The 19,658-nt window shown below is 53.7% G+C and overlaps 1 protein-coding gene across 2 annotated transcripts; it reads right to left on the bottom strand.

Moving 5' to 3' along the window:
- Positions 1 to 6,152: 6,152 nt before the first annotated feature.
- On the bottom strand, positions 6,153 to 9,338 carry SOX9 (SRY-box transcription factor 9). 2 transcript variants are annotated; one of them, XM_040989404.1, is made up of 4 exons: positions 8,733 to 9,338; positions 7,519 to 7,772; positions 6,646 to 7,006; positions 6,153 to 6,522 (listed from the first exon to the last, which is right to left on the bottom strand). In XM_040989404.1, the coding sequence occupies exons 1-4, from the start codon at positions 9,161 to 9,163 to the stop codon at positions 6,153 to 6,155; spliced, it is 1,416 nt and encodes a 471-aa protein (XP_040845338.1). In that variant the 5' UTR covers positions 9,164 to 9,338. The 2 variants fall into 2 exon arrangements, with proteins under 2 accessions (XP_040845338.1, XP_040845337.1); XM_040989403.1 differs by having other exon boundaries at positions 6,153 to 7,006.
- Between the last annotated feature and the right edge of the window lie 10,320 nt (positions 9,339 to 19,658).

Raw genomic sequence — 19,658 nt, 5'->3', positions numbered from 1 at the left:
GGTACTTCTAACTGTAAGAATGAAAAGTCTGTTTGTGTTATGTCTAGCTGTGGCAGGAGTCCTGAAAAATAAGTCTTGGGGTGAGAATCTAAGTGAAGCACCTTCAAAGAAGAATAGCGAGACACGAAAGGGCTTGGGAATTGCAGTAGAGGTAAAAAGTCTTAAGGCGAAAGACTTCAACAAGTCTGGAAAATTGTGCAAGGAGTTCAAGGGTTCTCATTTGCGAGAAAGACCCAGCCATCCTGGGGCAGCTCCGCAGGTCCCTGGACCCTAGGGTCCAAATTGCCGAGATGAGCATCTTCCATCATGGAACATCTCCATGGCAGCGGAGTGAGCTGTCAGTCAGGGCGTGTGCTCTCAAAGAGGCTTGAACAGTGAAGGTGTTATGTTAGGGGTTTCTGCCTGAATAGCACGGCTGAGTCTGTAAACCTCCAAATCTCTGGAGATCAAGGGGCACCTTGGGATATCAAGGACTGACTGGAGCATTTTCAAAGGATCTCCAGGAAAAAGAGGTATGTGCATTCCTGGCTCGTCCATAAGCAAATACCAATGTAAGGGTTACTGCAGAGGGCACGAGGAAGTCGCCAAGGGATGAGTAAATGGGATCGCGTGTATGTAAATAGGGCAGTCACTGAAGATGGATAAAGACCAGGAGAGGCAAAAAGAGGCCATCAGGTTGTCACCCAAGCTACTCCCCAATCAATCAACTACCCTGTCCTCGTGCCTTGCCTCCCAGGGGCCCTAATAAAGCTTTTTTTTTTTTTTCTTCAGGGAATTTTTTTTTTTAAGGATTTATTTTTATTTCTATTGGAAAGGCGGATATACAGAGAGGAAAGACAGAGAGGAAGCTCTTCCGTCCGATGATTCACTCCCCAAGTGAGCGCAACGGGCCGATCCGAAGCCAGGAGCCTCTTCCGGGTCTTCCACATGGGTGCAGGGCCCCAAAGCCTTGGGCCGTCCTCAACTGCCTTCCCGGGCCACAGGCAGGGAGCTGGATGGGAAGTGGGGCCGCCAGGATTAGAACCGGCGCCCATATGGGATCCCAGGTGTGCAAGGTGAGGACCTTAACCACTGCGCCACCGCGCCGGGCCCATCTTCAGGGTATTTAAACAGCAAAATACCAGGCCATTTGTTTATGCCACATGAAAATTGACGTTCATGAAGGTAGTGTTTCTTGCTCACTTGTTAAAGTCTGATCCAATGGAAGGATCTCAACAAGTGCTTATGGAAAGCTTAAGGGGGTGAAAATCTTCTCAAAGTGGAGCATGGCAGAAGGGTATAATGGAAACTGAAAGAACTGCCATATTAGAACCTAGAAAACTCAAAGGATCAATCAATTGGTAGGTTCATGATGATGTCACCTGGTTATTTTCAACGAGTACAAATTGAAGCTGTCTGTTCATGTTGCATGTGGTCCAGAAATGCAGGGGCAAAGAGTTCCAGGTTGGGAATGTTGGAATGTGCTCATCATGGCCCAGGATTGGCTACCCGAGTCAACAAGACATGGCCCAGGATTGGCTACCCAAGTCAACCCTAAGAAAACGCAATGGAGAAGAGCATAAGACTAGGGAGGGCAAAAAAAGGAGTGGGGTGATGAAAGTGATGAGCATGGAGAGAATAGGTGCTTCACATTTCTTACCCAATAGAACCCCTCTTCTACCTACTAGATAACTTCACTTAAGAAATGAGAGTTGTTTGGGTCTCAGAACAAGGTGGAACTTGAATAAACTTAAGAGGCAGAATTGCTATGGTAGATATCTTAGTCAATTCTTTTGTAGTCACCCCAGCAGGTTCCTGTTCACACTGAAAGGCTGGGCTTAGTTGAGCAACTCCTGGATGTCAAGCATCTTGTCCACAGCCTCTGATGCTGCAGTTTGCTAACCAACACTGAAGGTCATGGGCAGACAGATCCATGGTTGTGGGGCCTTCAGCTCATAGGGCTAATTATTTTAAATGAAGACCCTTTAAGAAAAGCAATATAAAATTTAAAAAGATGAGCTTGTGCTTTTAAGGAGTGCAGAAGCTTGCCCTTTGTTTCCTGTAAGGCCATTTCTGGCTAAGTGAGGTCATGAATTGATGTAACACGAAGGGAAGTGAGGGATGGAGTGGGAGGGAGCAAGAGGGAAATTAAACAGCTCAAACGAATCCATGCGACTCTGCTCTCGTAACAGGCCGAAAGCTGGATTCTAAAGGAGTCTGCCGTTAGTGCCGTTCGCTTACAAAATCCTCTTTTCCTTAAAAAGCGTTAAAAAATTTCACACTCAATACGAATCAACAGGTAACCTTGGGTCTACTGAAGGCCTTTCTCAGGTACTAAGGACTCGCGCCTAGGTTTCAGTGTGTTGCTGTTGCCCTGGGGGATAAGCTTGGTGTTTTGGATTTAGAAGAGAAATTCCTCTGAAATATTTCATAATCTGGTGATATTGGGGTTTGACTAGAGGTGGAGGATGGGAGTGAGTGGGACTCTGAGGAATTCTGAGGTTGTGAGCTTGTGGAAAATCTTTGTTTCCTGGGTGCTACTCCCCAAAATTCTAACACAGGGAAACTGCCATAAGAACAGGGGGTAGGGTGGGACACGGGGTGGTGTGTCTGATGGAGTGAATTCCCACACTACTCCTTGCTAAAAAACTTCCTTGACGGCAACCCTGTGACATCCAGCAGGAGTTGTAAAATCTTCAGCAAAATGGGAAACTGAGGCACAAATGGCTAAAGCACCAAGCATTTGGGATCACCTAGCAGGTGGACATCTGAACAGTACACTCCCAAGGCAAGGAGAGTGCCAGGAATCACAGCCTTTGGAAAAGAGCTAATTTCTAGGAGAAGGGAGAACAGGTGGGCACACAGTTGTAGATTTGGGAGGGGGGGGAGAGGTCCCAGGAGGATGATGTGTGTCAATGTTAACAAAGGGATTGGAACGAAGAAGACAGATGAATCCGTGATCACCACAGAGCCTTATGGAAAGGGATTCCGGGAGTGTTGGCAGGGGAAGCTGCAGAGGAAACAAGCGGAAGAGATGGTGGGCGCCAAGGGAATGGACAGGGGGATGCTTGGGCACACGCAAGGAGCAGAATCCGCTGTCTAGAGGGGCCGGAGGGCTCTGCGGTCACCTGCTGATCCCAGGCCCTCCATCAGTGCTTGCTGAAGGAATTTGCAAAGGAGGCTGAGCATGAACGTGGCCTAGATTTGATAACTACCATTTTCCCGGTTGCCATGATCCTGGTGTGGGATGCGAGCCAGGAATCCGCTAAGCAGCAACAGACAATGCGAGCTCAGAGCCAAGGGCCTGGTGAGCTGTCACATGCATGTGTGTGTGTGCGCGCACACATACACACACACACACCCCGGGTAGGTAGTCCAACAGCCTCAGGTGGCAGAGCTGACTTCCTCAGGGACACTTCCCCGACGGTGTCACCGTGGGAGTGGTGCGGTGGGCGGGAAGGCGTGATTTCATCTGTTTAGTGAAAAATGACCTGAATGGTTCTCTGAACCTGGAAACTCCCCATCTCACGGAGGCCAAGGAAAACAGGCTTAGGCCTTCCTTTGCTGATGCTTTCTGCCTCTGCTCAGAAGGAGTTAAACTGGAGGGAACAGTGGTGGGGCTTGGTCTCTGCAGAGAATCCTTCCGTGGGCTCACAGGACCTACAGGCTTCTCTCTGTCCCCTGCACACGGACTCTGGCCCCCGCGTTCCGACACCTCACTTCTTCAAATTCTGTTTCTCCTAAGAGGAACTTAGCCACATCCCATGCAGACAAGTGGGTGACCCCTCTGTCATTCTACTAACACAATGCTCACATTTCCAGCCTGATAGTCCCACTGACTTCGTCCTGCAGCTCGAGGGGGTGTAAACCAGAGTGGGTAATGGGGACTCCTATGGGGGTCGTGCTTTGCAGGGTTTCCTCCGCTTAGATGTTTGCGGGAGACCAGGTGTTTTCTTTGGTGTCCGTTTTAGGACTGACCCAGAATGCAGGGCACGAGGCAACAATGCAAGCATCTCTTCTGTGCTGTGCGTATCACATCCCCTTCCAACGGCCGGGACCCGGCAAATAAATCCATAGGGTGCTTTTAATGCAATGTATATTTATTGTAAACAATAATATACAAAAAAAAAAAGAAGAAGAAGAAAGGAAAGGTAAGTTTCACAGAGAAGAACAAACGGTTTGGAGGGCAGATAAGTGAAACAAACAAACCACAAACACAAAGCAAACCTTACCTAAGTAGACAAAATATGATTTAAATGCCAGGTTTCTTAAGTTACAGAAATATTTTTTTTAAAAGATCTGCTTTTATACAGAAATTGAAAGATGCCATATCATAAGAGTGCTTTTAACATTTTTTATTCTACTGACTTCTAAAACTGTTAATATATCTTTTTTTTAAATAAAAAAAAAAGTCTGCTGTTTTTTAAAAAGCTGTCCTGCAAGTCTGTGGTCACAGCAGTCGCTAGGAAACCAGGGATGCCAGCGGGCCGCGTCCCTCCCTGCCGCCCTCTCTGCCAGAGCGCACGCGGGAGTCGATGACACTAACATTGTTTGTGTCACACCACATGCACGCACACACACTCACAACTTCGGCAGCCCAAAGGTCTGCGGCAGAGAAGCACTGCAAACGACTCAGTGACACACTCCATTTGCAATCTCTCATTTGTACAAAAAAAAAAAAAAGAAAAAAAAAAACCCAACAAATTTCCAGTTTGTTTTCAACAAAAACAACAAACAAGAAGATAGGACGGACGTAAGGCATTTGTACAAATCTAGGATGAGGAATCCTAAGAAACTTGCTTTTAATAATAAAAAAAAAAGATTAAAGAGATAAATAAAAAAAACTGGTTACAGTTAAGAACATAAGTTAAGAGTTGACCATACCCTATGAGGAAGGTTCCAACAACCTATTTTAAAGAAAGTAAGTTCAAAAAAAAAAAAAAGGAAGATTTTTTTTTTTTCTAATTAAAACCTCTCCTTACAAAATAAATAATTTTAGCACGTGGAATGTCTTGAAGGTTAACTGCTGGTGTTCAGAGAGGACAGGCGATGACAGACTGGCTGAGTGGGCCGGCTCCAGCATCTGCTTGCCACCTGGGGCCCGGCAGGCAACCAGGGGGCAGTGCCCGGGGCACTCTGCTGGCCGCTACAGCATTCCCCAAAACACATTTTCTCCTTGGCTTGCCAAAGACAGGAGACCACGCACTGCCAGGGAGTGCAAGCGTTTTTCCAGCAGCACGGTTTTTAAGGCTCAAGGTTATCTTTTCTCTCGTTTTGAAAAAAAAAAAAATATATGTATATATATATATATATATGTGATAAAGCTTACCAAATGAGCCGTCTAGACTAGTGTGGACTCTCTCCTATTCGCAGAATAAGGCCTGTATTTGTTTTTAAGGCAGCTCCTCCCTGGATCGGAAAGCCTGAGGAATTCAGCAAAGCTCACCCCCTCCCGCCCAAACTGACCCCAACACAGAAACTATCACTTTTGTCTCTTCAGGTTAAAGGGACCACAAGCTTTTTGTTGTTGTTGTTGTTTTCTTTTTTTTTTTTTCCTTCTTGTAAGAGAAAGCAAATCTGTACAAAAATACTCTGGTTGCGAGAAAAGCTAGGGCACGCTGGTTCAACTACGGATAGTTTAGCTGTTGGAAAAATAAGAGTATTTAATTTTTTTTAAAATCTAAAAATATGTATAAATCCCCTCAAAATGGTAATGGATCATACACAGTACATACTAAAAAATATTTAAAATAGAGAATATTCCTCACAGAGGACTTTTTCTTTCTTTAATTACTGCTAAAAAATAATTACAAAGTCAAAAAACAGGCAGAGAGCTGGAGCAAGGGGGTCAACGCGCTCTCCACCCCACTTCTCGCTTGCTCAGAAGGCTGCGCAAATCCACTCTCCTTCACTTGGCGGGTCCAAGCAGCCTGCCTCCCCACGCTCCCTCCTCCCCCGTGGGGAGAGTTGGAGAGGGCGGCCTGGCCACTGGACAGGTTAAGTGTTTCTTGGAACGTGGGTACCAGTCACCTTCGGTTTCAACGTCTTTAAGGTACGAGAGACAGAGAGAGAGGAGAGAGAGAAAGAGAAAGACCAAGGTCCAAGAGAACTCTGATGGGGCTGTGTTTCTTTCTTCGGTTCCTTGGAGGATCGCCTTGCGCACAGGGGTCTCCTCAAGGCCTGGTGAGCTGTGTGTACACCGGCTGCTCCCAGTGCTGCGGGCTGTGCGTCTGCGGGATGGACGGCACCCCGGAGGTGTCGGCGATGGGGGTGTACATGGGGCGCTGCGCGGGGCTCATGTAGGTGAAGGTGGAGAAGAGACTGGAGCCCTGGCCCGCCGCGTGGCTGTAATAGGAGCCCGAGTTCTGGTGGTCTGTGTAGTCGAACTGCGAGCGCGTGATGGGCGGGTACGAGGGGCTGTAGTGCGGGAGGTTGAAGGGACTGTAGGCGATCTGCTGCGGCGAGTGCTGCGGCTCGCTGTAGTGGCTGGGGCTCAGCTGCTCCGTCTTGATGTGCGTTCTCTGCGCCTGGCCCGGCTCGCTGCTCAGCGTGGTCAGCGTGTGCGTGGGCTGCGGTTGCGGAGGCGCCTGCTGCGCGGGCGGGGGCCCCTGCTGAGGCTGCGGGGGCGCCTGCTGCGGCTGCGGGGGCTGCGGGGGCGCCTGCTGCGGGGGCGGCGGCGGGGGCGCCTGCTGCTTGGACATCCACACGTGGCCCGCGCCCGCGCCCGGAGTCGCCGCGGCGCTGCTGCTGATGCCGTAGCTGCCGGTGTAGGTGACCTGGCCGTGCGTGGCCGGCACCCCCGGGTGCCCGTTGGGCGGCAGGTATTGGTCGAACTCGTTGACGTCGAAGGTCTCGATGTTGGAGATGACGTCGCTGCTCAGCTCGCCGATGTCCACGTCGCGGAAATCGATGGGAGGCTGCCTGCCCCCCTCTGGCAGGGGGCGCCCCTCTCGCTTCAGGTCAGCTTTGCCTGGCTGCACGTCGGTTTTGGGCGTGGTGGGTGGGGTCGGTGGGCCCTGGGATTGCCCTGCGCGCACGGAGAGAGGGAAAGAAAGCAAGGGGACAAAAAAAAAAAAAAAAAAAAAAAAAAAATCAACCAGGCTGCTCCAAGGGCCCCTCCCGAGGACCCTCCCTCTCGGCCAAGGTGTTGATTAGTCGCCCAATGATTAACTCGCAGGTACACAGCAGCAGCCTCCATCTACTGGGGAGGTCCTCCCTCCTACCCGTGCGGGTCCCAAAGCCATCACTGCTACTTAGGACTGGTTTGTGTGTGCTTTTGGGGAGGGGGAGTAGAGAGGAAGAGGAGGCGTAGGTCTTGTAACACCTCGCAATTCAAAATTAAATTTGAGGGGCTGAACTGACAAGGTGTGTGAGTGTGCGCGCGTCTTGGCGAGGTTGGATGGATACGAGGGGGTGGCGGGGGTCGGGTTTCCGAGCGAGGCCGCGCGCCCCTGGCAACTGCGCCCTCCCCAGTACCAGGGCAGAGGGTCCCAGACGCAGACCTGGGGCAGAGCTAGGCGGGTCCCCGCTTGCGCTCACCCGAGTGCTCGCCGGGCGAGTGCACCTCGCTCATGCCGGAGGAGGAGTGCGGCGAGTCCGCCTGCAGCGCCTTGAAGATGGCGTTGGGCGAGATGTGTGTCTGCTCCGTGGCCTCCTCGGCCTCTGCCTGCCCGTTCTTAACCGACTTCCTCCGCCTTGGCTGGTACTTGTAATCCGGGTGGTCTTTCTTGTGCTGCACGCGCAGCCGCTCCGCCTCCTCCACGAAGGGCCGCTTCTCGCTCTCATTCAGCAGTCTGCGGGGGTGAAGGGTGGGGGGGGGCGCAGAGAAAAAGAGGGGAGGGGTCAGTGAAAAAGTCCAGCTGTCAGGCCGCCGGGGACAAGGGCAAGGTGGGGGGACCCCGGTCGCTGGGCTCCCCTCGCGCACAGCACCCCTCCCATTCTGCCTGGTCCCCGTTTCCCAGTCTCTGCAGCAGTTTGTAACTTTTCTTAAGAAAGAAAAAAAAATGGACCCAGTTCTTGCAGTGCGACCTGGACAGCGGTCATTGCCCGCCCCCCTCCCCTTCCCGTCTACTTTGGAAATCCTGGAGATGGAAATAGCTCCTCGCTGCTGCGGCTTTAAACGCCTCTGCTACTGGAGGCAGCCCGCTCTGCACCCCCGACACTCCTTGCAAAAGTTTCCCCAAACCACCCGAAGCTGCAAGTAACAATCTCCCACCCAACTCCCGCCAAACTGCCAGGACCCATCCGTGTCCAGCGGCCCCAACCTCTGACCCCCGTCCCTGGCAGAGTTCTTCTCCTCCAGGACCAGCCTCCCCCCTCCGCTCCCACTCGGTGGGTGTGGGGCTGCCCAGGAGCAAGAAGTCCTGGGTAGCAGAAGCGAGCTTCGCTCCCCCCGCCCCCGACTCGTGAGAGCAGCCAGGCGGTACCCTCCCCTCCCCGGTGTCTCCTTCAAGTCTGCTCCCACCCTCCCGCCAGCTCCCCCACCCCGCCCCCACCTTTCCCAAAGGCCGCCCCCCTCCCCGCGCCGCCTCCCATGACTGCACTCCAAGAAGTTGGTTCAACTCCGAGCCAAAGTTCCACCTCGCCCCCCGCCCCGGCCGCTCCCCGCACTCCAGTTCCCGGGCGCTGGGCGGCTGGGCGGGCAGAGGTGGCCCTGGCCAGCGCGCAACACCCTCCCCCCCCCCGCTGCCGCCGTGCAGCCCACCTCGCCGCGCCGCGCCCCCCACCCCCATTTCATACACTCCGGGTCCTACCTCCAGAGCTTGCCCAGCGTCTTGCTGAGTTCGGCGTTGTGCAGGTGCGGGTACTGGTCGGCGAGCTTCCTGCGCGCCGCCTGCGCCCACACCATGAAGGCGTTCATGGGCCGCTTGACATGCGGCTTGTTCTTGCTGGAGCCGTTGACGCGCACCGGCATGGGCACGAGCGTCCAGTCGTAGCCCTTGAGCACCTGGCTGACGGCCTCGCGGATGCACACGGGGAACTTGTCCTCCTCGCTCTCCTTCTTGAGGTCCGGCTCCCCCTTGGGGAACGTGTTCTCCTGGGGCCGGGTGTTCTCAGTGTCAGAGCCGGAGCCCGACGGGCAGGGCGAGCCCGCCGAGTCCTCGGACATGGTGGGGCTGGGGGCGCCGGACAGGCCCTTCTCCTGCTCGTCGGTCATCTTCATGAAGGGGTCCAGGAGATTCATACGCGGGCCCGGAGCCGGGGGCGGGTGGCCGGCAAAGGCGAGAAGCCGAGGCGGCTCGGGGACTCGAGGCGCAGGCTCCTCTCCCTTCGGATGCCCGGACGCGGAGCGAGCGGCTCCCGCGGGGGAGGCTGGCGCGTCTCCCGGCTGCGGCGGCGGCGAGCACCCGGGCAGTCACGGAGTGGTCAGTCCGCAAGCTGCCCGCTCCGAGATGGGGGGTTGGAGGGTAAGGCGAGGTGGAGAGGAGGAGGAGGAGGAGAGGAAGACAGCGCCAAAGCGGGGGCGCTTGCACCCCTTCTCTTCTCCTCCTACAAAGAAAAAGCTCCCGGGGTGAACTTGGCAAGTCGCTGCGTCGCCGGAGTTTCCAGTCGGTTTCGAGCTCCGCTGTCGGCTCTCCAACTCCCAGCCCGGGGTCGCTTTAATAAATACTACCCCCTCACCTTAGGGACGCCGGGCCAATCACGGCGCGGCAGTCCCGGGGTTGGCAGGCAGCTGATTGGGCCGGATTTTGGGAGGGAGGAGGAAGACGGTGGCCCTGGGCTGGGTGACGAGACGCGAGGGGAGGGGAGCGCAGCCCAGGGGTGGTTGGGCGCGGGGCGGGGGTGTGTTTGGGGGGCGCGGAGCGGGGGGTGGGGGGAGCGGGGGGAGCTGTGGGGTCCCGGGACGTCCAAGTGTGTGAGTGTGCCGTACTCTCGGAATGTCAGAATGTTGGTACCGTCTCCACGCGGATATTTTTTTTGCGTGTATGCCACTGTGAGTGTGCGTGCGCGCTGGCGCGTGTGTATAGAGTAGAGCTACCCCCACCCCCGCGTCTTGTCCCGCCGCCTCCCATCAACTCCCTCCCCCCTCAGTCCTTTTCCTTGCTTTCTTGCTCCCCGATGTCCCGGGGACTTCTGCTGGACTTTGCAGGATTGGAAAAGCCGCCGGTCGTTAATGCGTGGCCGGGTTTGCGCGCCTAGTGCCCGCCTCCAAAAGTGTTTAGAAATGGCTTTTTGGAAGCAAACGTTTTGGTGACTCAACGCCCGCTGCTCTTCGATAATAATCCGTAGAAATAGATTAACATGCTCCGGTTCGCCGGGGCCGGCGCGGCTGGTCGAGCTTTCTGCTGAGCCCGAATCAATGAAAACCAAAGCCGCGGTCCCGGCCGAGGCGGGCAGTGGCCGCAGCGACCGGGACGCGGTTGTCTCGAGCTCCCGGGGCCGCCCCGCGCCACCTCCCCGACTTTGAATCCCAACAAATCTTTCCCGGGTCCCCTCGTCGACCCCCCGCGCCCATCCTCCCGGTCCTGCTCCCCGCCCCGACGCTCCCAGAACCCGGGCACGCTCTGCTCGTCGCCTACCGGCCGAATCAGTAAAGCGGCGGCGGCGGAGCTACCCCTTGCAAAGTTCGTCAGCTGCGCTGGCTTTGGGAGATGGACCTTTGCAAAGGCGTCAGTCCTGGGCCCGCGTGGCCGAGGCCGGTCCCTGGGCTACACAAGGCCACACGGATGCGCCCTGCCGCGGACGGCGCTCCCGCTTTGCAGAGCACCTGGAAAGGCGAGGCGCCGTGGGTTTCGACTTCAGCCAGTCTTTTGCACACCCGCGTGCGGCCGGGAGTGCTGGGCGGCGGGGTGCGAGGGGGTAGCAGCCGAGGTGTCGTGGTGCATTTCAGACGAGATCTGCAAGTGCAGGAACCACCCAGAGCCAGCCAGGTTGGATTCAGTGCAGACTTATCTTTGAGAGCGAAAGGAAAAAGAAAAGTGTTGGTCGCTTTTGGGCTGCATACCTGAAGAAACACAAATACCCGCACAGCATGGAAAAACTTAATTTTAAGTTCCCCATTCGTGTTTGACGCTTTTGCAAAAGTTCGCCTTCCATTAAATGATTATCAGTTGGCCCACCGAGTAATCAGACTTGGTGCCCCCCGCCCTCTCTGGGACGCACAGGCACCATTACAAGAGGTTTTTCTTAGAGGATTTTAAACAATCTCGTTTTCTTAAGAAGAGGACAACATTTTTTAGAGGGAAAGGTAATAATGTACAGCCTTGCTTAAAAGAATTAAAAAAAAAAAAACGATTCTAAACGAATGTAACTGGCATTGGATGTCTCTACTACCCTATAGCATGTTCACCGGGTCAGAGACCTCCTTGCCGCAGCCTGCTGGTTACTCCAAATGTGCCCGAAAAACTCCGTGTCCGCCTGGACGGAAGAGAGCCTCGGGTAAGGTGGACACTGCAGATCTGTGTCCTCGGGGAGGGGACATTGCTGTGCGTTGTGGTGTGGTTTAGAGGCACCTGATGCGGAGGAGAGCAGCGGCGGGGTGTTCCACCCAGGCCACCTGCCCTGAGCTGTCTTTGATCGCAATGCTCCTGTTTATCGGCTCCAGGGTAGTGGAGGCTAGTTGGTAACCGCCACCTCCAGATCCGCTGGACTGTTCTGCTCAGTATGGCTTAAAAGGTATGCAGGCGCATAGGTAAATACACCTTGAAGGAAGCCACGTGGTGAGGGAGGCATTCTGTCGTTTTTTTACAGACACCATCTGCGGTGCCTGCTACGTTTTCTGCGAATTTGACGCGAGCCATGTGTCCTCTTGTGTCGCTTTGAGAACTTGGGAGTAAACAGTGGGAAACAGATTGTAATGTCCAGCTGCATCCAGAGGGGGCGGCAAAAGCCCAGAAACTGTCCCTAACTCCCAGAAACTGCGCAAGGGAAACTGGTGGCCGCGGGGCGCGGGCTAGGGGCGCAGGGCGGGGGTTAGGGGCTGCCGGCTTTGCTGGTGCAATTCCTCTCTGCAGGGTTTTTTTTTCTCCCCCTCCAAGTTGTGTTCCCCACTTCCCTCCCTGAGCTTGTCCACCTCTGGACAGCCTGGGTTGGGGGACTTGGTGTGTGTGCACCTCTGTACAGGGTCCTCGCCAGGAAAGAGCCATGTAAGGTGCATGTTTTGCGCGGACCAGTGGGGCAGGGGACCCAGGCCACCGCACCGCTGGGCGCCAAGACAGCCTGGCGGGGCCAGGATCAGGCCTCGTCCCTCGTGGGCACCGTCGATTTGCGAGTGGGTCAGTCCTGATCTTTACAAAAACATCCCTGTGCTGGTCCCAGCGAAATCTCCCACCCCAACCCGATCCCTCCTCATTCCGGGGTTCGGTTCGAAGGGGTGACTAACTCGGACCTGGGAAAACCCCAGTAGTTCCGGAGGAGAGAATTTGAAAGTCCTAGGGAAGGGAACCCGCTCTCTACGTCCAGGTTACAGATCGGGAAACCGAGGCTGGAAGTTCTGGCGAGATGCGGACACGCCAGGTTCTAGCATTGGGCAGCGGACAGGGAGAGCTAGGGGCAAGGGCAGATGGCGGAGGGCGCCTCGAACGGGCCGCGTCAGGCTCAGGCAGCTGCAAGAGGAGATGCGGCGCAGGGAGGGAATCTTCCAGGGGACTGGGCTGGGGCACCTAGCGAGATTTAGGGTTCCCTCGCCCCCCTCTTGCAGCGTCCGGCCCGGCGCCCGGCTCAATTTCCCCAGTGGTGGCAGCCAACGTCCACTCCTGGTCCAAGTGGGCGCCGAGGCGCCGGCTCAGAGCTGTTGGTGATCGCTGTTTTTCGCTGTCTCCGGCTGTTTGGGGTTGGGGATGGATGGAGTGCGGGCCGGCGAGGAGGTCCTCTTGAGTTGGCTAATTAAGGACCTCGATTTTTCTTATCGGAAAAAGTGGAGACAGTGTCAAAATCTGTTGTTACATTAGGGGCTCCTAGCCCAAGGATGAGTTTGCTTGGGGTGAAAGTTAGGGCTTCTTCCCTGCCCCCCGCCAAAGATGTCAGCCTTGGAAGCGTTTTCTGCAAAGGTGATCCGGATCAGTTCAGAGGGCTTCAGCTGGTGGGGAACCGGCCGCTTTAAGGCAGTGCCTGGGGCTCTCCCTCCTGCAGTCTGGGCTCCCCCTGCCCCTCCCTAGCGGTGCTTTCCGTGTGCCAGTTATGCCAGGGTCACCCCGCACGAGGGGTTCCCTGGAAGGGAGTGGGCGATGGGCACCCAGTCTGGGGACACCAAGTGTCTGAATTACTGTCACTTTTGGATGGTTGGTTCAAGTGTACGTAACGTTACAGCTCAGGTCCCCTAAAGGCCCCTGAACAGGAGCAAATATTCCCAACTGTTGTTTGTGCGTGGACAAGCGCCCTACTGCTGGGACCCCTACTTTCCCTGCCTTCCTCTTTTTTTTTTTTTTAATCTGGAAATGTTTTTTGCCTGGTTGACTTTAAAAAATCAGCACTCCACACAGCCTGCAGCTGGCCACCTCCGGATCCTCGGCTGAGAGCAGACTCACTCCCACACCTCTTCCTCAGCTTCCCACCGTCACCTCTTTGTTTGGGGCCCTGATGTCCCTGAAAACACCCCCCGCCCCCCGCGCGCCGTCTTGGGCGTGGTCTGGCTGGCAGAGGGTGGTCTGCAGAGAGAATCTTCTTTGTGAGCCTGGTGAAGTCCTTCCCTTTAAGATGCCCTAACAGGTACAAAGGTATGTCAGTCTCTATGAGTATCTCCAGCAAACCACAGTGCTTTAAAGACGCAAATCTCAGGGTCACCATGGGAATTCAGATCCCAGCACCTATGCCTTGCTTGGTGTCCTTCTATGAGTGACCTGGAAGTCCCTGGGCAGGTCAGAGTGCCATTCCCAGTGCCTGCCACCTTTAGTCCTCCCTCCCCCTCAGACTCAGCCGTTCTCCCTGTTGTAGTTTGCTGGGCTCTTTAGAAGGGGACAGGGACCTGAAAAGCAACTGGGTTGCCCACACCCCGGCCAGGGCTCAGAAGCAGAGGCCTCAGTGGACCACGGTCTGGGGGCCAGGGAGGGCAAGGTCGAGAGGTCTGTCCCCCACTTGTTCCCATGGCAGGAGGGTGTTGGCAGTGGCGGGACATGGGGGAGTGGGGTTTTGGTGGGGAGGGACACAAAAGAATCTGAGGGCTCACTGGGCTTCCTGCCTGGTTATTGATTATTTTCAACAAATTTAATGGTGTGCAAGGCTGCAAGAGACAGGCTGCAAAGGATTCCATCGGATTTATTTGAAAGGAGAGGGAATGGGGTCTGGAATCTCCACCTACCTGAATAGACACATCTTTGGGGACTGTTATGGGTGCGGCATAGCAGGTGAAATCACAGCTGGTGATGTTGGTTCCGGTCCGGACTATTCTGATTCTGTTCCAGTTTGTTTCTTTGGGAAGATTGCGCACTTGAGCCCCTGTCTTTGCAATTCCAGCCAGATGTGAGGGAGGGATGGTTCCTCAAGTCCTGGGCTGGGAGGCAGCTTCTCTCCTGACTCATTCCTCCTCTGCACTGGTGCCACTGTGCTGCTTGCTGACCCAGCTGTCTGCTGCCCACCCCTGGCCTGGTAGCATGGTACATTTCTTTCTCTTTGGGGAACACCTGCCAACTGGCCGAGTGGTGATGACAGTTTCCAGATCGTTTTCCAAATGCATAGAGATCGGCTGGGGGGTGGGGTGGGGCAGAGAGTGGCAAGTGGCCCAGCACAGCATGGGCTGAACTCTGTGGCTCTGGAAGGCTCCCAAGAAGATGCAGTTGCATAGGAAAGATACCCTTTCCCTCCGAGGTTAGCCTACAGCAAGAGCCATTGATTGCTTTGCATGTTCCTGGCACTTGAATGAGTCTCTAGATCCTGACTCTTCATGGTAGCTGATGTTTGAGGGGTTCCAGGTGACATCAGAGTGGGCCTTTGTCTCCCTGCTCTCCCTCCTGGGCCCAGCTGGGTCTTAGGCCTGCTGTAGCAAGCACTTGGGGTGGTGCAGGGGAATTTGCCAGAGATGTAATAAAATCCCCTGTCCCTTTTTTGCTTCCAGGCTGCCGTGTTGCAATTTTACGTCTGCAATAAGACATCTAGAAAATGTATGTATCTATCTATCTATCATCTAATTATCTATCCAAAAGGCAGAGTTTTAAAAAGAGACACAGAGAGATCTCCCATCCTCTGGTTCACTTCTCAAATGGCCCCAATGGCTGAAGCCAGGATCCAGAAGCTTCTTCCGGGTCTCCCAGGTGGGTACAGGGCCTAAGCACTTGGGCCAGCTTCTGCTGCTTTGCCAGGTGCATTAGCAGGGAGCCAGATTGGAAGTGGAGCAGCTGGGACTTGCACTGGTGCTCCCACGGGATGCTGAGCTCAGAGGTGACAGCCGAATGTGCTGCACCACAGTGCCACTGTGGCACTCGGAGGTTCCGTTCGGCAAACAGGAAGTAAGAATTAAGGCACCTTGACACTTCAGAATGGTTTTGGAGAAAAGATTAGGTTTTCTTTCAGTTTCCTGCCCAAATTCCGGATTTCTGCACAGACCTTTTCTCCATCTGTTGTAGTTTGAATGCTGAATGTTCTCTAGAGGCCCATGTGTTAAGGATTCAGTGCCCCAAATCCTACATTAACGGTACTCAGAGCGAGGGGATGCGATCCGGTTGGGCCCTTGGGAGGTGGTTGGGTCAGACTGATTCAGCAGGGCCTGTGATTGTATCCTTCTTTCCGTGTGATGCTTTTTGCTGCTTTGGGATTCTGTCAGCAAGACTTCCATGGTCAGAGGTCAAACCGGGGTGGCTTGCTGGGGCTTGAAGCGGCATGGACCTCTTGCAGTGTGAGCTAATATAAATCTCCTTTATTCACAAAGCTGATTGCCTCAGGTATTTTGTTTCAGTTAAAAAAAAATCTAAGGAATACAGCATCAGCAAGGTTATTTTTTTCCTTTGAATTTTTCTTTAGGAAGCCCTCCTTAAGATCCTTTCTTGGTAACACCCCTCTTCAGGCAAAGGAGTCTTTCCCAGATGAAAGCTGCTCTTACCGGCTGTTATTTTGGGAAATAAGAGACTTGTTCAGACTATGGAGTACATGATTGGGAAGGCCCAGTAAGCTCTTACTCTAAGAGGGGATTGGGGATCGTCTTCAAATGCCAAGGAATCCGAAGGGCCTCAAGAAAGAGAGAATTGTCGGGGTCTCTGTGTTCTCACTGCCTTTTGGTGGTTCCTTGATTGTGTGGTCGTCTGTCCATCATTCATGATGCTTGCTGCTCACTCCTTGAGAAAAAACACCAAGTGTTGTCTTTTTTGCATCCTTGGTTGATGTATGACCTATACTCCACTGAATGAACGTTCCACGAGGGACTGAATGGCAACATTTAGCCAAAGCAATGTATGTCTAATGGTTGGGCCTCAGCTACCCCGGTACATAGTAGGATTCCTTGGCTGTGGAGTCGTCTGTCCATGTGTCTTGCACATGACAGCCCGTAACATCAGGAAATCTGCCTGTGTCCTGTACCTTTTTTGAAGGTCCCACTGCCTGCCTTCTTGCTTGTAAGATTCTCTTTGGAGAATATTTTCACAGATACAAAGCATTTTCAGATTGTAATCTTTACACATTTCTGGCCTGGATTTGCAGGTTTTGAGAAAACAATCAAGCCACAAAGTGAAATCGTTACTAACATATCAGGAGCTCTAAAAACAATCACCCCAGACCTTGCTACCCAAATATACAACGATCATAAAGAATTTTTTTTTCTCTTCCTGGTTTTCTTGCTTGCTTTTCTAAGCACAGGACACGGTCTTTCCACAGATGAGCCGGCTGCTGAGTGAATGATGGGCGGGGTTGGCTGTGGTGGTGCCCAGGAGACAGTGATGACCCGGCTGCTCTCGGCAGCTCCTCCTGGGAGGCAGGCGGCGCCTCGCCCCTCTGCTCTCTGGTTTGTTTGGGAAGGCGGGCTGTGGGCACGGACTTCGCGGGTGTCATGTGGGCTGCACGTGTGGCTGGAGCTACCTGAAATCTGCCGGCTAATCACTCCCAGATGGGCCTGGGGCCTGACATCCCAACCGCTCGCCCTCCCCAGGAGGAGGTAGGTCGGGATTTAATGGGAGAGTGGGAGTGAAATGAATGTTGGAGGACAACCACTTTGGGGACTGTCTTCTCTAGCAGTCTCCAACAACCTGACACAGTCCCCAAGATGAAATGACCCAGCTTGCCCCCTTCCCCTAAGCAGACTGTACATTATTTGGAAGGAGGACGAGAGGAAATTGAGGAGAGGAGGAAGAGAGAAACACTGCCTTCAGGAACTCTCACTGCCTTGGCTGGGGGAGGGTGGGGTAGGCTGGGCTGGGAGGAGTTCATTCCAAGAGGTATTTATTTCCTCATTAAATGTCACAAGTGCCATAGCTTTTGGCTGCTGCTGGGTGAAACCTGTTGTTGCTCATCTGGGTGGAGCGATGCATGGCAGGTCAGGGATCAGCATTCAATTCCAGTCCCAGGGCAGTCACCTCTTGTGGGAAACATGGCACCTGGCGGCTCACTGGCTGGGCTTGGTCTCCAGCTTGTCCAGAGGAACCCATCTGCTCCTTGTCTACCTGCACCGTGGCCCTCTCCCTCCAAAACCAGCCTTTGCCTGGACTCACGTCACGGATCTACGCAGTCCCCTCTCCTTCCGGTGAACCCCCACTTGTCTCCCTGCCCTTCCCGGCCTCCCCCATCACCCCAGAGCACGCATACTCCTCTGCCTCTGTGTCTTTCCCATTTGCGGCTAAGAACAATCATTCCGTTGCAGTCACTCATCTTCTCTATTCCCTGGATGTCTGCAGGAAGCTGCGAGGGGAAAGGAGATTATCCTTCTTGCTGCTCCTGGGGAAGCCACGCAAGTGCTGGAAAGAGGGCGTCACTGGCTCAAGGCCACGCAGTTAATGGGAGAGGCAGATCCCTGGATCCCGCATCCCTGGGGTCTGTGCCTGCCTGCCCTCCCGCAAGCACATGCAGAATTCCACACGCGGCCCTCGGGACAGAGCTCCCTGTCCCAGAATCAGGCCAGCTTAGCCAACGGACTGCTCACGCCTCCGCATTGTGACTGTTCTCATCCAGAATCTAGTGTTTTGGGTGGGCGGGGGTGGGTGAGTGGCAGGGATGGAGAGGGGTGGGGAGGGGGACTCCACTCTTTTGTGAAGTACATCTCTGTTCTTATCTCCTCCCTTCTGCCCTAATCAGAGTTTGGCCGCTTTTGTCTCAGAAGAGAAGAGAACAAAGCGGGACTTGAAGCATGCACATCGCACGGGCCCTCTATTCTCCCCGTTTCCTTTGCGTGGGAACTTCTCCAGGCCTTGCAGGAATGACCCACTGGTTCATTTTGTTTCGGAGCAATCACTTGGCTTAATTTTCCTCTGTTGAGTGTGGGGATTTATTTCTTCCTCATGTTAGGTGGCAGCCTTATTATATCTTGTTCTCGGCTCAGGCAGATTCACGGAATTATTCCACTCTACAAAATAGAAATGAAATGCCACCACCCCCTCCAAGCTGGCCATGTTCTCATCATTTGCTTCTTGCATTTGCCCTGCTTCTCGGTTTGTTTTGCCTGAATTCCACATTGTTAATTCATATTTAGAGGTGACAGTCCCCATACATGGTTGCCAACCAGTAAGAAAGGCCGGGAAGGCAAGGGACACCGTGGAGTTTGTGCATCTCAGTGGCCAGCTTGCCTTTGGCCTGAGCTGTGGGAGGTGTGGCTCCGTGTGGTTGAGGGTGCCGTCTGCACTTTCTTCTCCCCCTTAGCCCAGGCCTCTTGCTTGTCCCCTAATGCTGAAAGACTATGCCATATTAGATTAGAATCCTCCAGCTCGAACAAGTTTTGAGAGCAGGCACATATCAGTTGCATAGCGAACGGTGGAATTAACAACTCGGTCACCCACAGCAAAGAGGAAGAAGTTTGCTGTACTGGATTAAGACGAGAGGCAGCTGATTTGGGGCAGAAGGCTGTTAAGATCTGCTGGGGAACAGGGGGGAAGGATGGAAGGCTTCCCTGACTGTTTTGGAGTTCTTTCTGCTGTTGTCAAACTGTTTTCTCCCTGGGAGAGCCAGTTAGGACTCACCTGAGCTCTGTCTTTTTCACTTTTGGCAATTCCTTCTGGATAGCTGGCTGGGAAGTGGAAAGGATAGAGTGAGGGCAATTAGTAAGGACTTTGACCAGAGGGTACATTCAGCCTTCCAGTTCAGCCTGTTCTGATTCACAAGCAGATGGAAACTATTTGGAAGGGGGAAAAAAAAAACCTGTACTTGCTCTAAATGATGCAGTTTTTTTTCTCTAAGCAATATAGTATAGCAACTATGAATGTAACACATACCTTGGGTTCAGTGTCATCAATAATCGAAAGCTGACTGCCGGGTGTACATTGTGGTGCAGTGAGTTAAGCTGCCACTTGCAATGGCCTCATCCCAGATCACAATGGCAGTTGCAGTTTGGGCTGCTACTTTTCCCATGCAGCTCTTTGTTAATGTGCTTGGGGAAACAGCAGAAGATGGCTCCAGCAGCCGGGACAATGGTGACGTATTTGGGAGACCTGGATGGAACTTTGGGACCCTTGACTTTGGCCTGGCCCAGCCATGGGCTGTTGTGGCCATTTAGGGAGTGAACGAAGATTGCAAGGTCTTTCTCCACCATGCCCTCCTTCCCTTCACACAAATGAATCTGAAAAAGTAGATGTTAAAAGCGAATAGGAGGATGAAACTATACTTATTTTATCTAA

The sequence above is a fragment of the Ochotona curzoniae genome, unplaced genomic scaffold (assembly GCF_017591425.1).
Source record: "Ochotona curzoniae isolate NIBS_2020 unplaced genomic scaffold, NIBS_Ocur_1.0 contig_523, whole genome shotgun sequence".
Taxonomy (NCBI): Eukaryota; Metazoa; Chordata; class Mammalia; order Lagomorpha; family Ochotonidae; genus Ochotona; species Ochotona curzoniae.
This window is presented reverse-complemented; position numbering and strand designations above follow the sequence as displayed.